The following is a 17,712-nucleotide window of genomic DNA, read 5'->3' on the forward strand; positions in this document are numbered from 1 at the left end:
GGTTGCCCTTCATGTCTGGAATTTTTTCCCTCCTCATCTCTGTGTCCTGCCCTTTCTGGCTTCATTCGTATGTTTCTTAGCTTCTACAGGAAGCATTTCCAGATCCCTCCTATTACTAGTGCCTTCCCTCTCTTGATTGTCTACAATTTATCCTACATACAGTTTGTTTGTACACGGTTATTTACATATTGTCTCCCCCATCAAACTCTGAGCTCCTGAAGAACAGGGACTGGTTTTTTGCTTTTCTTTGTATCCTCACTACTTAGCACAGTGCCTGACCTGATGACTGACTGATGGATAAATGGAAGGATTAGCCTTGACAAAGGAAAGGAGTCTTTTCTTTTCAGAGACTGCCACAAAAGAAAAGAGAATTGGGGATAAAGTAGAGGGATTTTGAAAGGAAAGAGCTTTTGAAGTGGATGGCTTCTATTTTCTCAGTAAACTCAAGAGATCCTCTCCTGAGAGGGAGTGGAGGAAGAAATGGTTCTTAGGAGAGAAGGGAAGGTACAGAACAACTGTTTTAGATAATATTGTAGACACTCAAAGGGGAAAAGATAAAAGGATTGCTTTGCAATAGTGAGGGCAAAGTTGAAATTGAATAACAGTGGATCTCTTTTCCATTGTTAGTGAACTCTTCCAGATATTTCTCAGTCATCACAGTAGCACAAAAACCATATCTGAACTACATACAGTCATCATTAATGTCAAGTGCATCTCCTTTAGTTACTCAGTTTCCAGTGAGACCTTCCCCCCAGACCCATTAGGGACACACTTGTCTAAGTGCTGTGAGGACTACATAGAGCAAGATGAACTCTGTGTCCTACTACCTCCTTCCAACCTCTTCTTATTTTCCTTTAGTTGATTTCCATATCATTGGACCAGCAGAACCCAGGTAGGGCATCTGTACCTAATACCTGTTTCTGTGCTTTGGATATCCTACCATTCTAATCATTGCCAAATGTAAAGTAAAGGGCTAGGACATGCTCAGCATCAAGCTAGGTAGAAGCACACTAGACTTGGAGTTAGGAGGCTGAGATTGCTGTCCCTAGTATATCTCATAATAGCTACAGTTGTGATCAAGTGACAATGCTCTAAGCCATAGTTTTCTTATGAAGACAATAGTAGCTGCTTTATTTCCCACTGAGGGTTGTGAGGATCAAATAAGATAAGGTATGTAAATCCTTACATGTTTATTACTAATTCAATTTGACAAAGTTTTATCGAGTACTTACTATGTCCTGTGTCAAGCACTTGGTTTGCTTGCATTAAGCTCAATCAGATTTCCAAGGCCCCAGCCAGGGGGGCCTTCTTTTTTATTCATGGCTCTACTTTCCTTCTTTTAAAAACTTGAATACCGTAGTCACAACATGGTGCAGTTTAACTCACCAACCACATCCTTGTTTTGCAGAAGAAGATCTACAAAATGCTGTTGAAAATAGGGAAGTAAGCTTTGTATAGTCAGAGAAAAGAAAGAAAAAAAGTTAAAGATGTGAGTTAAACCCAAGGGCACAAGTTACACACCAGAGTCTTTTTATCACTCCACCCTCTCTAGGATGGAAACCAAGCTAAGGTCTAGCCATCAGTACTATTAGTTCTGACTTTTCTTGCCTGGCCCTAGGATTCCTCAACCCCCTAATCATTTCTAAATCACAATACCTGACGGGTAGCCCCTGCCTCTTTTAAACTTCCCTCATTTGAATTCAAACTCCTTGAAAGTAAGGATTGTTGTCTTTGCTTGTATTTATATCTTTAGTGTTTCATATTGTGCCTGGAATACAATACTTAATAAATGTCTTATTATCATGGCATATCACCCTATGTTATGCTATGTCATGCCATGTTATGTCATATATTGTATTATATAATGTAATGTGATATCATATGATTTTTATGCTGTTCAGTCATTTCATTCATGTCTGACAGTTCATGGTCCCATTTTTTTTTTTGCAAAGTTACTGGAGTGATTTGCCATTTCCTTCTGCAGCTCATTTGACATTTGAGGAAACTGAGGCAAACAGGGTGAAGTGACTTGCCCAGGGTCCCACAGCTAGTAAGTATCTGAGGCCGGATTTGAACTAAGGAAGATGAGTCTTCCTTACTCAAGAACCAGCACTCTATCCACGGCACCACCTAGCTACTCCATATCATAGCAGATGATACTGTATTGTATTATACTGTACTATACTACGTTATGTTATAATATCATATCATATCATATTATATCACAACATATCATAGAGGAAAGAGCCCTGCCTTAGTAGTCATAGGGTTTGATTTCATATCACACCTATGATGTTTACCACCTTTGTGCCCTTGGTAAATCATTTAACTTTTATAGGCCTTGGTTTCCTCATCTGTAAAAGGAAGGGGTTAGACTAGATGGTGTCTGATACATCTGTGACCTCTGTGTCCTCTGAAGTACCTTTGAGCTCTAAATCTAGGCTTGTGGGTGATGTTTACATAATGCTTAGAGGTCTGCAAAACTCTTAGCACGTGTGACTTCATGTAGTCCTCACAACACCTCTGTGAAGTAGGTACCATTATTAACTTTATTTTACACATATCTATGGCCCTATGGCCTGGAGCATGTGTGAGGATGAGCCTATGCTATGGCTACATCTGCTGACACACATTCTAGCCAGAATACATCATGGGATTCAGAGTCTATACCCTAGCCACTCTAGCCAAGGTCCTCTTAAAGAGAATAGGACTATGCTCTCCCCCTCCCTGTGGGCTGTGTCCTTCTTCCTGCCCCCCTCCATGTTCTGCATTCTCCTCTCCTCCTCACTCTTCCACCATGATGTGGGACCACTGAAAAGCAAGAGCTGTTCATTCAGTAAGGTTTTGAAAAGAATTATTTTATTTTTAATTTATGGAGTAAAACAAGCATTTCTATAATATAGTATAATACAAAAGATGATTGCTCATGAAGTTGCAAGTCTGCTATGCACAACTTGCTCTTTTCAAATATACAATGAAATTATGGGTATTTCTTTTCTTCCCTTTTTTTCTCCCCTTCTACCTTAGAAATGACCACCATTAGACACAACCAGGTGGTATAAACACACATGCATATATATATATATATATATATATATATATATATATATATATATGTAAAATTATTTTATACATACTTCTATTTATCAGTTCTTTCTCTGGATACAGATAGTGTCTTTCTAGATATGTCCTTTATAGTTAATTTGGGTATTTATAATAGACAAAATAACTTATTCTCTCAAAGTCCTTTTTAAAACAATTTTGCTGTTATATATACAGTGTTCTCTTGGTTGTGTTCATTTCACTCTTTGTTATTTCATGCAAGTCTTTCCATGTTTTTCTAAAATCATTTCTTATAGCACAGTAGTATTCTATCACAATCATATACAACAACTTGTTCATTCAGTAGGTTTTCAAATTAGTGATGTCTGCCCTCTTCCTTCTTTTCTTCCTCCCTTATAGTCATTTAGCTCAAGGACTTAGACCCCTCTTTGCTTGGACTTGGTTGGGGGAGACAGTGTTTGAACAGAGCAATGAGGGCATGTGTTTGCCTGGTTGAGTCTGAGTTTGGATCTCAGTAACCCAGATACTTAGGTTCCTTTCCCCAAGTACAGATAACCTGAAGTTAGGCTGTTCAAGCCTGGGAATCACCTCAGGAATTCAGATGTTTTGGGGATCCTCAGGTGGTGCTGATTGTTCTGCAGAAGATACTCCCTAGTGCTCCTCAGAACATCCACCCAATAGTAGGAGTAGCATAAGCCATGCTCCAGCTTCCCAAAATATAGACCTCAAGTGAGTTACTTGCACGTTGTAGAGCTGAGTGAAGGTGATTTGCCTGTTCAGCAGTCAGACAGTGTTTCATTTTTTAATATTTTAAGTATTGACCTTCCAGAAGCATATAATGTATGATGGCTTATTAGATCATTTTAAAAGTATTTGTCAATTTAGCTTTATGGGTCTTTGTGTTTTATATATTTATGTGGTGGTGGAAAAATAAATAGCTGTCCTATACCCGATCTACTTAGTACAATGACTCTCTCTCTAGAAAGGAACTTGTTAATAATCCCTTTTGGGAGGAGATCCAAGAAATAAGACAAATCTAAGATTTGTTTAAGAGACTGTCCTGTCTCCACAGTTCTATTCAGGGGTGGGGGTGTCATGAGCTAAAGAGTATGAGAAGAACCTCTTTGGAGAAGCTGTACTCCTCCAGTACAAGAACTCAGGTCCATGTGAGCCCAGAGCAGGGGTTTCCTTGTGGAAAACTGAGGCCAGGGAAGTTATGACTTCAGTCACAGAGCTCGTAGTCAGGATTTGAACTCGGGTGCTCTTGACCCCAGTTCCATCATTCTGTCTCCATTTCACACTGGGAGTCTATTATTAGAAGTGCCTTATTTATTTCCACATTATTAACTCTCATTCACTACACATTTCAGTCAAAGTGATTTGCTTTTTTGTGGTTTAGCAATTTTATTTTTTTTTATTTTGAACTTGACAATCAATATATACATTTTCATGGATGAAGAATGTTAGAAAAGAGACGTATATGAAATGATGAATCTTTATTAAATGTAGCCTGCTTAAAATATATCTCTATCTATCATCTCTCTCTCTCTCTCTCTCTCTCTCTCGCTCTGTCTATCATCTATCTATCTCAACACAGGTTCAAAGCTGTCCTGCTTGTTTATCTCCCTTGACTGCACATTTGAAAATGCATCAATGAACTTTTTCTTTCTTTTCATTTTTTTTTTTTGAAGGGGGCCATCTTTCCTACATTGTTGGTATTTTGAATTTCTTCCTCGGAGACGTGCCTGTTTATATTTTTTGACCCTTTATCTATTAGAGTCCTTACCTGTTTTTCTTTAGCATCAGTACTCCATCTCCTAACTCCTAGCATAAAGGCTATCCCTTATGCATGGATTTAGATTCTTTTCTTACCTTGGCCTCTTACTTTCTTTCAAGATTCAGCTCAGATGCTACTTCCTACAGGGAGACTTTCCTGATCCCTAACAGTTGTCAGTGCTTATCTCCCTCTTTAGATCACCATATCCATATCTATGAACATGTTGAGGGTAGGGACTATTTTGTTTTCATCTTTGCATCTTATTATCTAGCAGAGGACTTTGCACATGTTAGGTGCTTATGAAATATTTGTTAAATTGAACTGACTTTATCATAGTGCTAGAGAATCCAAAATGAACTCCCAGGTTGTATAATATGAAGTGTCTAGTTTTTCATCTATTGGGGTTGTAATGGTTTGAGGGAAATTCTAGAAAAGTGTTAATGTTTAAGAGAAAACTTTTCCCCACTAACCTTGTGATTCTCAGGAATTTCATCTCATGGGCTTTTTGTTCTGGGTCAGCACCTTATCACCAAGCCAAGACATAGGCAATTCTGCTAATGAATTTATGCAAAAAAAAAAAAAAACCCTCTAGGTTGCACTTCCTTTCTAAAACCAAATTTGAATAATCCATGATTCGTTCTTGATTTCATGTTGGCTGTACACTGCTGATCTACATTTATTTAAAGGGGGCACTGCCTTAGCACCAAAGCTGGATTTTGAACTTAGCTTGTTTTTTTATGAGCCACATAATTAGGTCCATAGCCAAGATCGGGATCACTTAAATCGACTCAGACGTCCATTCTGGAGAAAATTTCGAGTCAGCTGTCAGTGTTGCTTAGGCAGAAAGGTAAGGGTTTGAAGGGATCGATCCTGCGTTCTTTCTTACTTGTGTACTACAGATGGTTTCATAGGAACCTTAAGGGAAGTAAAAATAGTTACACAGGTGTTCACCTTAAGAAGGATGAATACTTTGGTCCACCTCCCTTCTGATTGGCGATGGTGCTTTAGAATTTTGAATTTTGAAGGTGATCATTTTCACAGTCTTTGCCTTTGGCCTTCTGCTCTTGTAACTGTTATCCAAGTCCCCATCTTTTAAAATTAATGATCCAATAGGAAGTTTCAGGAGAACTAAAACTGATTTGTCTATTTACTTACCTCTTTTAAATGTAAAATAAAATTGCATTTGTGTGTAAAATCCCTCAGCACCAATGAATACTACAACTCTACATTTGCCGAGATAGATCTTTATTTGTCTTCTGAGAGATCTTAAACTTTAGTTGGCTTTTATTAAATCTTTATGAGAATGGGACTGGTGCATAACTTTTCTCCAAACAAATACTTTTTCCTGTTTTTGTCTCAATGAAGGAACATATTCTAAATTCTAGGGTTTGTTCTTTTGGATAAAGTATCTGAAGTTTTTAAAAATGCAAGCAAAATTAAATTAGAACATAGTTATTCCTTTAAGCAAAACTATCTTTATAAATAAATGGAATAGGCATACCTTGAAGGGCCCTTATCCAAAAGAGTCTTTTGTTGCTGCAAAATTCACCATTAATTATAGAAACTTAGTTTGAAGGTAAAGATCCATAGAGATTTTTTGTGATCTCATGTACCTATCAGATATCACCTATCTGGGATATCCATCAGATGAAATTATAAAGAATTAATTTAATCTATGCTTTGGACCTTCCATTGTTACCACCATCTTTCATGATGTTTACTTTTATTAAGAACATACTGTGTAAAGAGAATATTTTATGTAAGAATGTTCAGTGGTCCCAGAATTGAATTTAAAACATTATATTTTCCTAACAGCTAAGATCTACATACCATAGAATGTATTTAGATTAGGAGGTAGTAAGAAAGCGGTTGTTGTTATTTAGTTGTTTCAGTGGTATCTAATTCTTCGTATTGCCGTTTGGGGTAGACTTGGCAAAGATGCTGGAGTGGTTTGCCATTTCCTTCTCCAGATCATTTTACAGAGGAGGAAACTGAGGCAAACATGGTTAAGTTACTTGCCCAAGGTCTGAGGCCAGATTTGAACTTAGGAAGATGAGTCTTCCTGACTCCAGTGTCCACTGTGCCACCTAAGTACTTATAAGAAAGCTTACTGTTATGTAATGGAAGATTTGTAGGAAAGGGACTGACTGTGATTTATTGACTTGGGGAACTTCTGGAAGAGGGAACTCCCTCCACCAATGCAGGTTGGCACCTTCTGTGCAATTTATAGTCTGAAAGAGTCACCTAGAGCACTGAGAGATTAGGTGAGAGAAGAGCCTTGAACTAAAGTATATATTGCTCTAAGACCATCACTCTAACCATTATTTCAGGCTGACTCTCTATTATACCAGCTACTCTCTCTTTGCAGGACTTTTTTTTTCTTGAGTTCAAGTTCTGGCTTTTTTGCTACCTTTGGAACCTTGGACAAAGTCATTTGTCCTCCCTTGGAAGTTTTCTAACCCGCAAAATTATGGAAATTGGAAATCTAAGGGCCTTTTCAACTTTGATAGTGTGGATAAGGATGACGAAGATCATGCCCAGGATGAGAACTAGGAAGATGATGACTTTTTTCCTTTTATTTACTTGTCATAAAGTTTGATTGACACTATGCTTTCATATTTTAGGACTTCAGATACGTTATTCCTGCATTCTCTGAGAATTCTGCTGTAAGTAAGGACCCCAGACCCTAGGGGATGGGTTCAGTCTCAGGGTCAGGAAAACATGAACAGCTCCTGAAAAGGGATCCTTTTACTAGAGGGGTTGAAGTCAACAATATAGAAAAGGGGAATGATATGTAATATTAAGTGAAGAGCTTTTTTTAAAGTTTATATCTACATGATGGAAATCTTTTTATTTGACAGCATATATTTCACATACAATTATCATTAAGGTTATCCTATCAGCCTCTTAGTTTTTCCATGTTTTCCCTGCTTGCTTTAGTAAGGGTAGTTGTTGTTCTGTAATAAGAAAACAGCTTTTCCATTTTTACCGTCAGAGCTAGGATTATGCAACAGATGAAAACTGCCTCAAAGGAAAAAAAACACCCAAACAAAACAAAGCCTCACACAGAGATAAAGTGCATCCGCTGTCACCACTACCTCTTTCTAGCAATGTCTTAACTGAACCTCTTTGAGTCAGGAGAAAATGCTGCATTCATCTCTGCAGGATTATCAAAGTGGGACATGGGGTCATTGTTCTAAACACTTTATGGTTCTCATCTTAGTAATTTCATTATTGTAGAGGGAACAAGGGAGAGAAGGAAGGAGAGAGTGAGGGAAGAAAGGAGGGAAAGAAAGGTAGGTGGAGGGAAGCTAAAAAGGAAGAGAGGAAAGAGGGGAGAGAAGAAAGGCAGGAGGGAGGCAGAGATGACCAGAACTTCAAATGATGCAGTACTTCAGGCTACTCCTCTTAATGGTTCTGCGGCTAAGTATGGCCAATATTTAGCTTTCCTTTTGTAATTTAGATGTTCATATCTGCATAATATGATTCTGTTAAGATGGGTTTCTCTAATATTTAAAATTATTTAATTTCTATTATTGTCCTGGATGCTTTATAGCTTTTAAATGAGCATGTGCATTTTTCCATCATATTTGCACACCTTTGTACATTTAGGTAACGAGGATGCAAAATACTTGGGTTGAAATACCGATAATAGTCTACAATGCCATTTCCTGGGACAGAGAATTCTCAGTCTAGCATTTTAACTATTATCACTCTTCTCCTCAGGTATAATACTAGAAGAGGAAAATCACACCAAAGCAGCGTAGCACTGAAGACTCATGATGCTTTTTGTTTCTGCTGGTGTTTGGAGGCATGTCCAGGTTTGTTTGGCTCTTACAGTAATTTTAAAAATAATTCAACTACTTCATTTTCTAAAATTCATTAATTTACCTTAAACTATTTACCAAAAGATAATAACATAGCCAAATGGAAATACAAGAAATGGGATGGAACCAAGAAATTAAAAACAGCGTATTTCAAACTGTCTGGTGAACTTAAAATTCATGAAAGAATGAAAAATGACTGCTTATGGAGACATACTGAGTGATATACATGTACTAAGGAATTACTATACTAAAAGTTCTCCTTGTTTGTTTTGAGTGCTGGGACAGACTGTTTTCTAATAGTCGGAGGGGACTGTTTTCAAGTTTAGAATGAAGTTCCCTCCCCCCCTTACAAACATTAATCTACCTAGTATCCACTGGTATGATCTTAAAAAACAGTAATATTTGGGAGACAGGATGGGTTCTTTGCAAAAAGTGCTTCTGAGGAAATTTCTAGTATATGTCCGTATGTATATAGTTCTAGGATATGTACACATGCATATACACTATGTGTATATACATGTACTGTATGTATATATTTAAATAAATGTGTATGGCTAGATACAGACGCACAGAGCCATGAAATCTTCACAAGCAGAGCAGTTTACAGACTGGTTTCCTATCTTGCTCAGCCCTTTTGCTTCTTATTAGGCGAGTTTGCTTTGTCTCTCTATAGTTTAGTGGCCCTTCCTTAACACCCTTTCAGTACCTCAGGACACAAGTTCCTTGCCAAGGAGAATGTGGAGGAGGGGAAGGTGTGGAGGGGTCCTCCGCCCTGGCCCCGCAATTATTCAGGTATCCTCAGGTGACAAAGAGCAGCCTTAGCATCGGAAGTGACAGACTGGCGGAAAAGTCTTTGGTGGTCGGGGTGCAGGGCGGGGGGCAGAGGAGGGCAGAGAGGGGCACTCCTATTTGATTTCCTTGGTTTGTAACGCTGCAAGACCTCCTGGTACCCCGCGATCCCCAAGGCTCTGACAGCCAGTGCGGGCTTGGCCAAATCGCGCTGAGTTGTACTGAGTTGTGGGGTTCCCCCAACACTAGGGCTAGCCAGAGTCAAGTTCGGAGTGCCACAAGCTGAAGACTGGTCATCAGGTGGTGACAGAGAGTGCCTACTAAGAACTGTAAGGAGTTCCCAAAACCATTTCTCCTACTTCTAGGAGTCACAATCTTGTTTCTCTCTCTCTGTCTCCCTGTCTCACCTCCCTCCTTTCTCTCCATCTCTGCAACACCTCAGTCACTACATCCTTCTTGTCCTCGGGCCTGTCGTTAAACCCTTGAGCACTGAAGGGCTTTCAATAGCAGGCTTGAGTCTTCGAGGTACTTCTAAGAAAGGTTTCCGGCCATTCATCAGAAGCGCCTACGTGCAGGGGAATCCGGTGGAGCATAAATCCTGCCGGCGGGCGCTGGATTTCAGCGGAGGTAAAGCTCAGTGAGGTGGATCTGGAATTGGGTGGCACCACAACGGCCTCACAAAGGTACTGAAAGCAGGGCTCTGGCTTAGGAAAAAACATTCCTGCCCACAGCGGCACTAGTTTGGGGGAAGAAAATGTCCTTTATAATATTATTTTTTAAAAGCAGTTTTCGAAAGTTGAATTTCATCAATTCGCAGGATTGCCAGGGGAAATTTCACTGCAGATTGCCCCACTGGGCATCATTGCCCATGATCTCCCGGCCTAGATCAAACCTTCTCTATCTCTTTATGCTGGGCCAATGGTTTAGTACTGTTTGCCATAATGCCGCTTCATCAGTTTCAAAATAGGAGGCAAACGCAGTGCCAGGTAAACAGGGCACGCTGGAGGGACATTGAACTGCCATGCTGAGCCTTATCCGGAGCCTTCCGAGAGGGAGTTTGGGCAATTATGTCAGATTTGTAGGTTAAGGACTTGGTGTCTCAGGAGCCTCTGCGCTAGACATAATTTATAGTGAAAGGAGATAAGATTTATTGACATCCTCATTAGGAGAATTGTTTGATACTGGCTATTTATATTAAGTCCTCCCACTGAGAAATGAACTATTTAACACATTTCACACTAGTATTCCTGTCTTATTTTAAGTAAGCTAGCATTTCTTTGTTATTACACGCTGAAACAAAGGTGAGACTTGCTCAAGATAAGGAGTAATTCAGCTTTTTTTTTTTTAAATAATACAGAGATGACAGTTTATATAGCAGGGCTGAATTTAGAGCCTAAATCCAATCCTGGCTTTGCTTACTGCCTGAGTCATCTTAGGCAAGTCCCTTCACTTTTCTGAGCCTCAAGTTTCCTCATCTGTAAAAAGGAGGGAGCTAAGCTAGGTGATCTGTGAGGATCTTTCCAAGTTAGAAGTTCATGATCCTACCAATACTAATGAGTTATTATGGCAGCATGATGGATTTCAGCTGATCCACTCTCACACTTCCATCACTGAAAAGAAGAAATAATTCTGTGAATTGTATCATTGTGGATATCTCTTCCAGAAATGCAAACAGCACTGCTGCTAGCATGTGTGTGGGGGGAGGGGATTGTCTAGAAAAAGAACCAGAATAGGATTAATGAACAGGGGTAGGAGCTATCCCAGGAGCAAAGTAAAACCCAGAAAACTCACAGGTTTTTCAGAATATTATAAATTCCTATGGGAGATAGCTAACAGTTCTATTCCATTGCTTTATTATCATTTTCAAAAATTAGCTAGCAATACAAAAATAGAGAAGTATATTGTTTCGAATCTATAGTAGGAAACAGTGACTTCTTTGAAATACTATCATGAATATAATTAGAAGTAACTTTACCAAAATAGACAAATAAAATTCCCATATAGACATTATAATGTTTTTGTTACATTTTTTTCTTTTCTAAGATTCTTAATAATGAAACTTATTGAAGTTAATACATATTCAAATTAATTCCCTAGGAAAATATAGTCTTTTCAGACAACAGCATTATTAGAATAAAAAAGCTATCTCCCCCTTCCCACATCCACCACCCTCAATTTCTTGTTGCACATTTCATTGTACTGCTACTACTACTACTACTACTACTACTACTACTACTACTACTACTACTACTACTACTACTACAACTAGGAGTGGTTTGGTAATACTGCTGTTAAAAATAGGGGATCAAGATCAGCTCTAAGTTTGGGATTTTATTGGTAAAAGGAACTCCCCATAAGGAAGGCACTACTGGCTGTTGCCTTGGCCTAGAATGTTTTCCTCCTCCTCTCTGCCTCCTGGCTTTCCAGCTTCCTTCAAATACTTTCTAAAATCCCACCTTCTACAGGAAGCCTTTCCAGATCCTCCTTATGATAGTGCCCTATAGCCTGTTTGTGCAAAGTTGTTTCCACGCAGTCTCCTCCATTAGACGATGTGCCCCTTGAGATCGGTAACTGTCTTGTGCCTTTCTACATATTCCTGGCATTTAACACAGTTCTTGGCACATAGTAAGTACTTAAAAATTCCAGTTGACTGACTGGCTGATCTCAGCAATTTAGAGTCTCAGAAAGTTTCCAAGAGCATTGAGAGGTTAAATCTATGGTCATAAAACCATCACCTGATTCAGGCCTTCAGCATCTCTTACCTCGACCACTGAAATACCTTCTAATTGCTGAGCTAGCTCTCCCTACTCTAACCCATTCTCCTTATAATTCCCAGAGAAATTTTCCCAAAGGGTAGGTCTAAGCATGTCTGTCTCCCCTTTCTCCTAAATGCCATCATCTTCCTTTGACCTCCCGGATTACATAGAAAGTCCTGTCATTTGAAACTCTTCACAATTTCGCCTCTTCCTCCCTTTCCAGTCTTCTTACTCTCTCCTCCCTTCCAGGAATTCAGTAATATATTTAATTTGCTTTCTCTCTCTCCTTCTCCCTCCCTCCCTCTCATATAGATTATATAGATTTATCAATAGATAGATATTTTATGCACCTAGTTATTTACATGTTGTCTCCTTCATTTGAATGTGATCTCCTTAAGCCTACGACTTTTTTTATGTACTTACTGTTTTTCCATAGGGCACTCTATCTCCATTCTCCTTCCTTTTGCACTGGCTGTCCCTCATGCCTGGAGGGCTTTTCCCAGCTCACCTCTTCTTCGAATTTCTAGCTTCCTTTAACACTCAGCTTAATGCTTTCCTGGGACCACCACCTGCTAGATACTTCTCTCCTGAGATTACCTTCCATGTAACCTTGTTTTCTCTCTCTGTGTCTCTCTTTTCTTCCTCTTCTTTCTTTTCTCTCTCTCTCTCTCTCTCTCTCTCTCTCTCTCTCTCTCTCTCTCTTCTCTCTCTGTCTCCTCTTTCCCTCTCTCTCTCTGTGTCTCTTTTTCTGTCTCTGTTTCTCTCTCTCTTTCTCTCTGTCTCTCCTCTCTGTCTCTTGCTGTCTTTCTCTCTCTCTCTCTCTCTCTCTCTGTCTTTCTCTTCTCCATATATGGGTCTATCTCAATCTAGGCTCAGATCCCATCTCTCCTGTTTACTGACTCTTTCACCTTGGTCAAGATTCTTAACTTCCCTGCTTTAGCTTATTTGTAAAGTGATGAATTAGATTTTAGAGCCTAAGGTCCCTTATAATTTGATAAGAAGATTGTAAAGGTAGGAAGAGATCAGATTGAGAAGGGCTTTCTATTGATTCTGTAGGTAAAGGAGAGCTAATGGAGTTTATGGGCGGAGACAGAGGAGGGCTGTGGCCTGCTTAGACTTTAAGAAAGTCACTTTGGGAGTTGAACCGTGAAGAACCAACGGGAGTGAGAAGAGACTTGAGACAGGGAGATGCAATTGATAGCAATGCTACTTCATTTGATCCTCACAACAGCCCTGTAAGGGAGCTGCTATTTTATTCTCATTTTTCAAATGAGGAAATTGAGAGAGGATGTATAACTTGGCCAAAGTTGTGCAAATGGTAAATATCTGAGGCAGGATTTGAATTCAGATCCTCCTGACTCCAACTACAGTGCTCTATTTACTAAGTCTTTCACTCCCTATTTCAGTAGTTCAAGTGAGAGTGAATGAAAACTGGACTTAAGGATGTGGCTATGTGAGTGGAGACAGGGGGCCATATACAAAAGATATGTAAAGACAGAAATATTAAGATTTGACAACTGATTAGATATGTAGAGTGAATGAGAGTGAGGAGTCAAGGATGGCACCAAAGTGGCAAGCCTGAGTGACTCCAAGAATTGTGATACCTCCACAATATGGGGTACCTTGGAAGAGGCAGAAGTTTGGGGGGAGGTATGTTGATGTCTATGGGATATCCAGTCTGAAGTGTTCAATGGGCAGTTTGTGATGTAGGACTAGAGTGTGGGAAAGAGTCCTTCTTCTGCTGTACTGGATTAATGAGATCAGTCGTGGTCAGCCTGGGTTGGTCATAGGATTTGGAAGACTTTGGAGTATATTTACTTGGTGTGGAATTTTCAAATGAGGAGGGAAAATCCACTATGTAAATAAATGTCTTTTTTTTTTTTGGGAAAACTTTAATCTACATACACTTGTTTGGAAGATAAATTATTTGTGCTATTTTTTCAATGGTGTGTGTTACCACACAGGCATGACAATAGATTGTCCATCTGGTGTTTGAGGACCAGCTTAGTGAAGTACAGAGAGGCTCATCAGTAGGATGCCTGAAGGGTCTCTATGCACAGTGACTCTTGGTGATTATCTAGTAAGTCTGTGGAAGGTTGCCTTTGATACCAGTGGAGGGAGTACCCACACTGACTAAACCAGACACAGGTCCTTGGGGTATGGGAAAAGTAATTTCCTACATGTATGCATGTGTATGTGTGTGTGTGTATTCATACATATGCATATACATACATACATACTCTATGTGTGTGTGTGTGTGTGTGTGTGTGTGTGTGTCGCCACAGCCATTCAATAGTAATCAGGAAAGTTGATTCCACATCATTTCATAAATAAATGTCATTTCAATTTTAGCCAAGCTAAAAGCTCAAGAAAATATATTCTAGCCTCTTTTGATTAGTCTAATTTTAATAAATAACTGGAAATACTAAATGTGTTACTATAGATCCAGTAAATGAAGGAAATGATCAATGTTGTTTTATATTTATAGATTAAGCTGAGTTTTCAAATTAGATTTCAAAGCTGGTAAAAAAGAAACCCAGGATTTCCGTTCTGTTCTCCCCAATTGATCTACGAACATTTCTGACCAATGGAACAATAAGATTGTTCATATTGATAGTCTTATCACAGGTGCTATTTTTTAATTAAAGTTCTTTTTTATGTGATTTTATCTTTTCATATATTATTTTATTAATATATATCATTTATAATATTTATATTTCTATATAATACATAAATTTTAATTTATATATAATATATAAAATTTTATTTATATGTAAATATATTTATATATAAATATTTATAATAAAACTTATATTTTAATATATTATTTGTATATAATTTTATAATTATCTTTATTTAAAGTTCTTTTTTTATAATTATCTTTCCCTCTGAATATTTGAATGTTTATCATCACTATTGTATATATGTAATTCATGGTAATAATAGCAAAGCACTTTACAAATATCTTTTATCTTATATATTTATTTATATTCTTATATTTACTTATGCCATCTATGGAGCATGCAGAGATAGGTTGTCTTGTATCCGCGGAGGGTAGGCTTTCGGCCCTTTGTAAGTCTCCTTTCTGAGCCTTTCATAAGGCAGTCTGTTTGCATGCATGTCCGTGTCGAAGGAGGATTTGGAACGTCAGCAGCAAATGTTGAGAAAGGGGCACTGTGCGAGTCTGTTGGAGAATACACACTCCAACGATAGTCTCAGAGCTTGTTCCTGTGACATATTCATTATTTATGGGTTCCCTGCGGTCTTGTTTTAATATTTTCCTTTTTCTCATCGTCTCTGTCTTTATTTATGAAAACGTTTTTCTTGCCAATATATATGTCGCAACAGTATCTATTGTGGACTGACTTCCTGTCCTGTTCTTTTGTATCCTATTCTACATAGTGACTGTGGCTGTACTGTTTACTTTCTGTGGAGGAGCTGTGTAGTCTACACTTGGGGCCATTCTTTTTTGGAGATCAGCCTCTGCTAGGCTATTAATTACCTTCTATTATACTGTGCTATCTTGTGCTACAGATCACAGCCTCTTTAGGGACAGCTAGGTGGTGCAGTGGATAGAGAATCAGTGCAGGAGTCAGGAGGACCTGAGTTCAAATCTCAACTCAGACACTTGACACTCACTAGCTGTGTGACCTTGGGCAAGTCACTTAACCCCAATTGCTTCATCCTGGGTCATCTCCAGTCATGGTGAAGAATATCTGGTCCCTGGATTCAGATGGCTCTGGAGGAGAAGTGAGGCTGGTGACCTGCACAGCCCTCCCTCACTCAAAACAAAGTCAAGTGCAAGTGATGTCATCATTTCTCTGATGGCATGGTCTTCTTTGGCAATGAAGGATGAATGCATACACGCAGCCTTTTTATCACTAAGGAGAAGTTATTTGTGCATTCCTGTGGTCAAACAGTTCATCATCGCATGACCAAGTTGGTGATGACTCTTTCCAAACTTAGCTGGGCTAGTTCTTGGGCAACGGACATCCTGGTCAGGTCATTTCCAGGCCTGTGCTTGAAGCCCTGGTACCTTATTTGGCTGCTATATCTTCTGCTTTTGTGAAACAGCCTCCAAGTTCCCAGGGCCCTTTCAAGCACCCACACCCTAGGGAGGCCTCAGAGGATGACCGCAGTGAAGGAGACCTCTATGATACCTACTAAGAAATGGGGCAAATGGAAGAGGAGCGGTAATAAGATAGTATTTTAATGTTTGTGTATATTATCCATTGGATTGAATTGGACTGTATAACAGTACTTAGCTGTTGGACTTTTAAAAGGCATGACTGGGTGATTTTTCCATGTGACCTCTTGTTTTCAATAGAATATGATCATCATGTCGACTTTCCTGTTCCTCGTTGTGTCAGCTGTCATACGACAAGCAAATTTATGTCTAGAAAAAGAAAGTAAGTAATAGCTACAGAGATTCATATGTGTTTCTCTTTTTAGTAATCATAAATTAAGTACCTTAAATTAAGTAGAACCTTAATTGGAGAATTGTGTGCGAATGTGAATGTGTGTGTATATATATATGTGTGTGTGTGTGTGTGCGCATAAGCATATATGTACAATGCATATATGTATATATATACATGTGTATACATAGATACACAGAGACACATACAGACCCCCCCATACATACATATATAGTATGTATAGTATGTATGTACGTATGTATGTAATATTTACTGGAGATTATTCCTTCCAGGATATACATACTTTAAATATACTATTGTAACAGATACTACTTTGACCTTTACTGCCTGAAGGATTGGTATGTTTCCTTTTATCTTTCCCTAAAGGGTCTTTAGTTTCCCTGGGGGGGCTGGGATTCTCTCATCTCTGCCATTGGCTTGAACCCTCATGAATTGTGTGACTGTTACTTTATCTCAAGGACACTCATTCTAGGAGCTGGAGTGCTAAAGAAAACCACCTGAGAAGAATGGGCAGTCCCTACCCCACCCTTGTCTTACTTCATTCAGCTTGTGTGTGTTTAATCTATTAAAGAATATATTTATCATATTTCATATTATTTATCATAAACACCTGTGATTGACCTTGATCTTATGCTGCTGGGTTTCCCATCATTTGCAGACTGAAAGTTCAGGGAAAGTAGCAGTCACTCATGAACACAATCCCAATACTGGTCACAGAAAATTTGACTTGCTACCTCTCTGACTCAGGCAAGATCGTCTCTCCATAGGTAGCCTGGTGGCCCCCACTCCCATGGGTTCATCCTATTGGTGATAGACAGTGTGAACATCTAGTTGATTTTAGCTCCACTGTAGCTTAGAATGCCCAAGCCCAAGCAATTTACCAGTTTCAGTTTCCTCAGTAGCAGGAACAGGAGTATATCACCATACCCAATTCAGTTTCATCTTTTTTTTAGAATGGCTGCATTATTCTAACTTCTCAAAATCTCTTTGGATTCCTTTAATTTTCTTGTTCAAAGTGTTAGATCTTCCCCCAAGATGGTGAAGGAAGAGAGAACTGACCT

General features: G+C 38.9%; 1 protein-coding gene across 3 annotated transcripts in view; it reads left to right on the top strand.

Annotated features, from left to right (window-relative positions):
• Positions 1–17,712, top strand: part of IL5RA (interleukin 5 receptor subunit alpha) — a 74,405-nt gene that overhangs the window by 5,481 nt on the left and 51,212 nt on the right. Inside the window, exons 1-3 of one of the 3 annotated variants that reach the window (XM_072598638.1) lie at positions 8,250–8,661; positions 14,701–14,840; positions 16,540–16,621. In XM_072598638.1, the coding sequence (XP_072454739.1) occupies positions 16,543–16,621 (79 nt within the window). In that variant the 5' untranslated portion in view covers positions 8,250–8,661; positions 14,701–14,840; positions 16,540–16,542. Of the gene's footprint in view, positions 1–8,249; positions 8,662–14,700; positions 14,841–16,539; positions 16,622–17,712 lie in introns of those variants that run through there. The other 2 variants (XM_072598636.1, XM_072598637.1) reach the window with 2 other exon arrangements.

This window comes from Notamacropus eugenii, chromosome 3 (genome assembly GCF_028372415.1).
Source record: "Notamacropus eugenii isolate mMacEug1 chromosome 3, mMacEug1.pri_v2, whole genome shotgun sequence".
NCBI lineage: Eukaryota > Metazoa > Chordata > Mammalia > Diprotodontia > Macropodidae > Notamacropus > Notamacropus eugenii.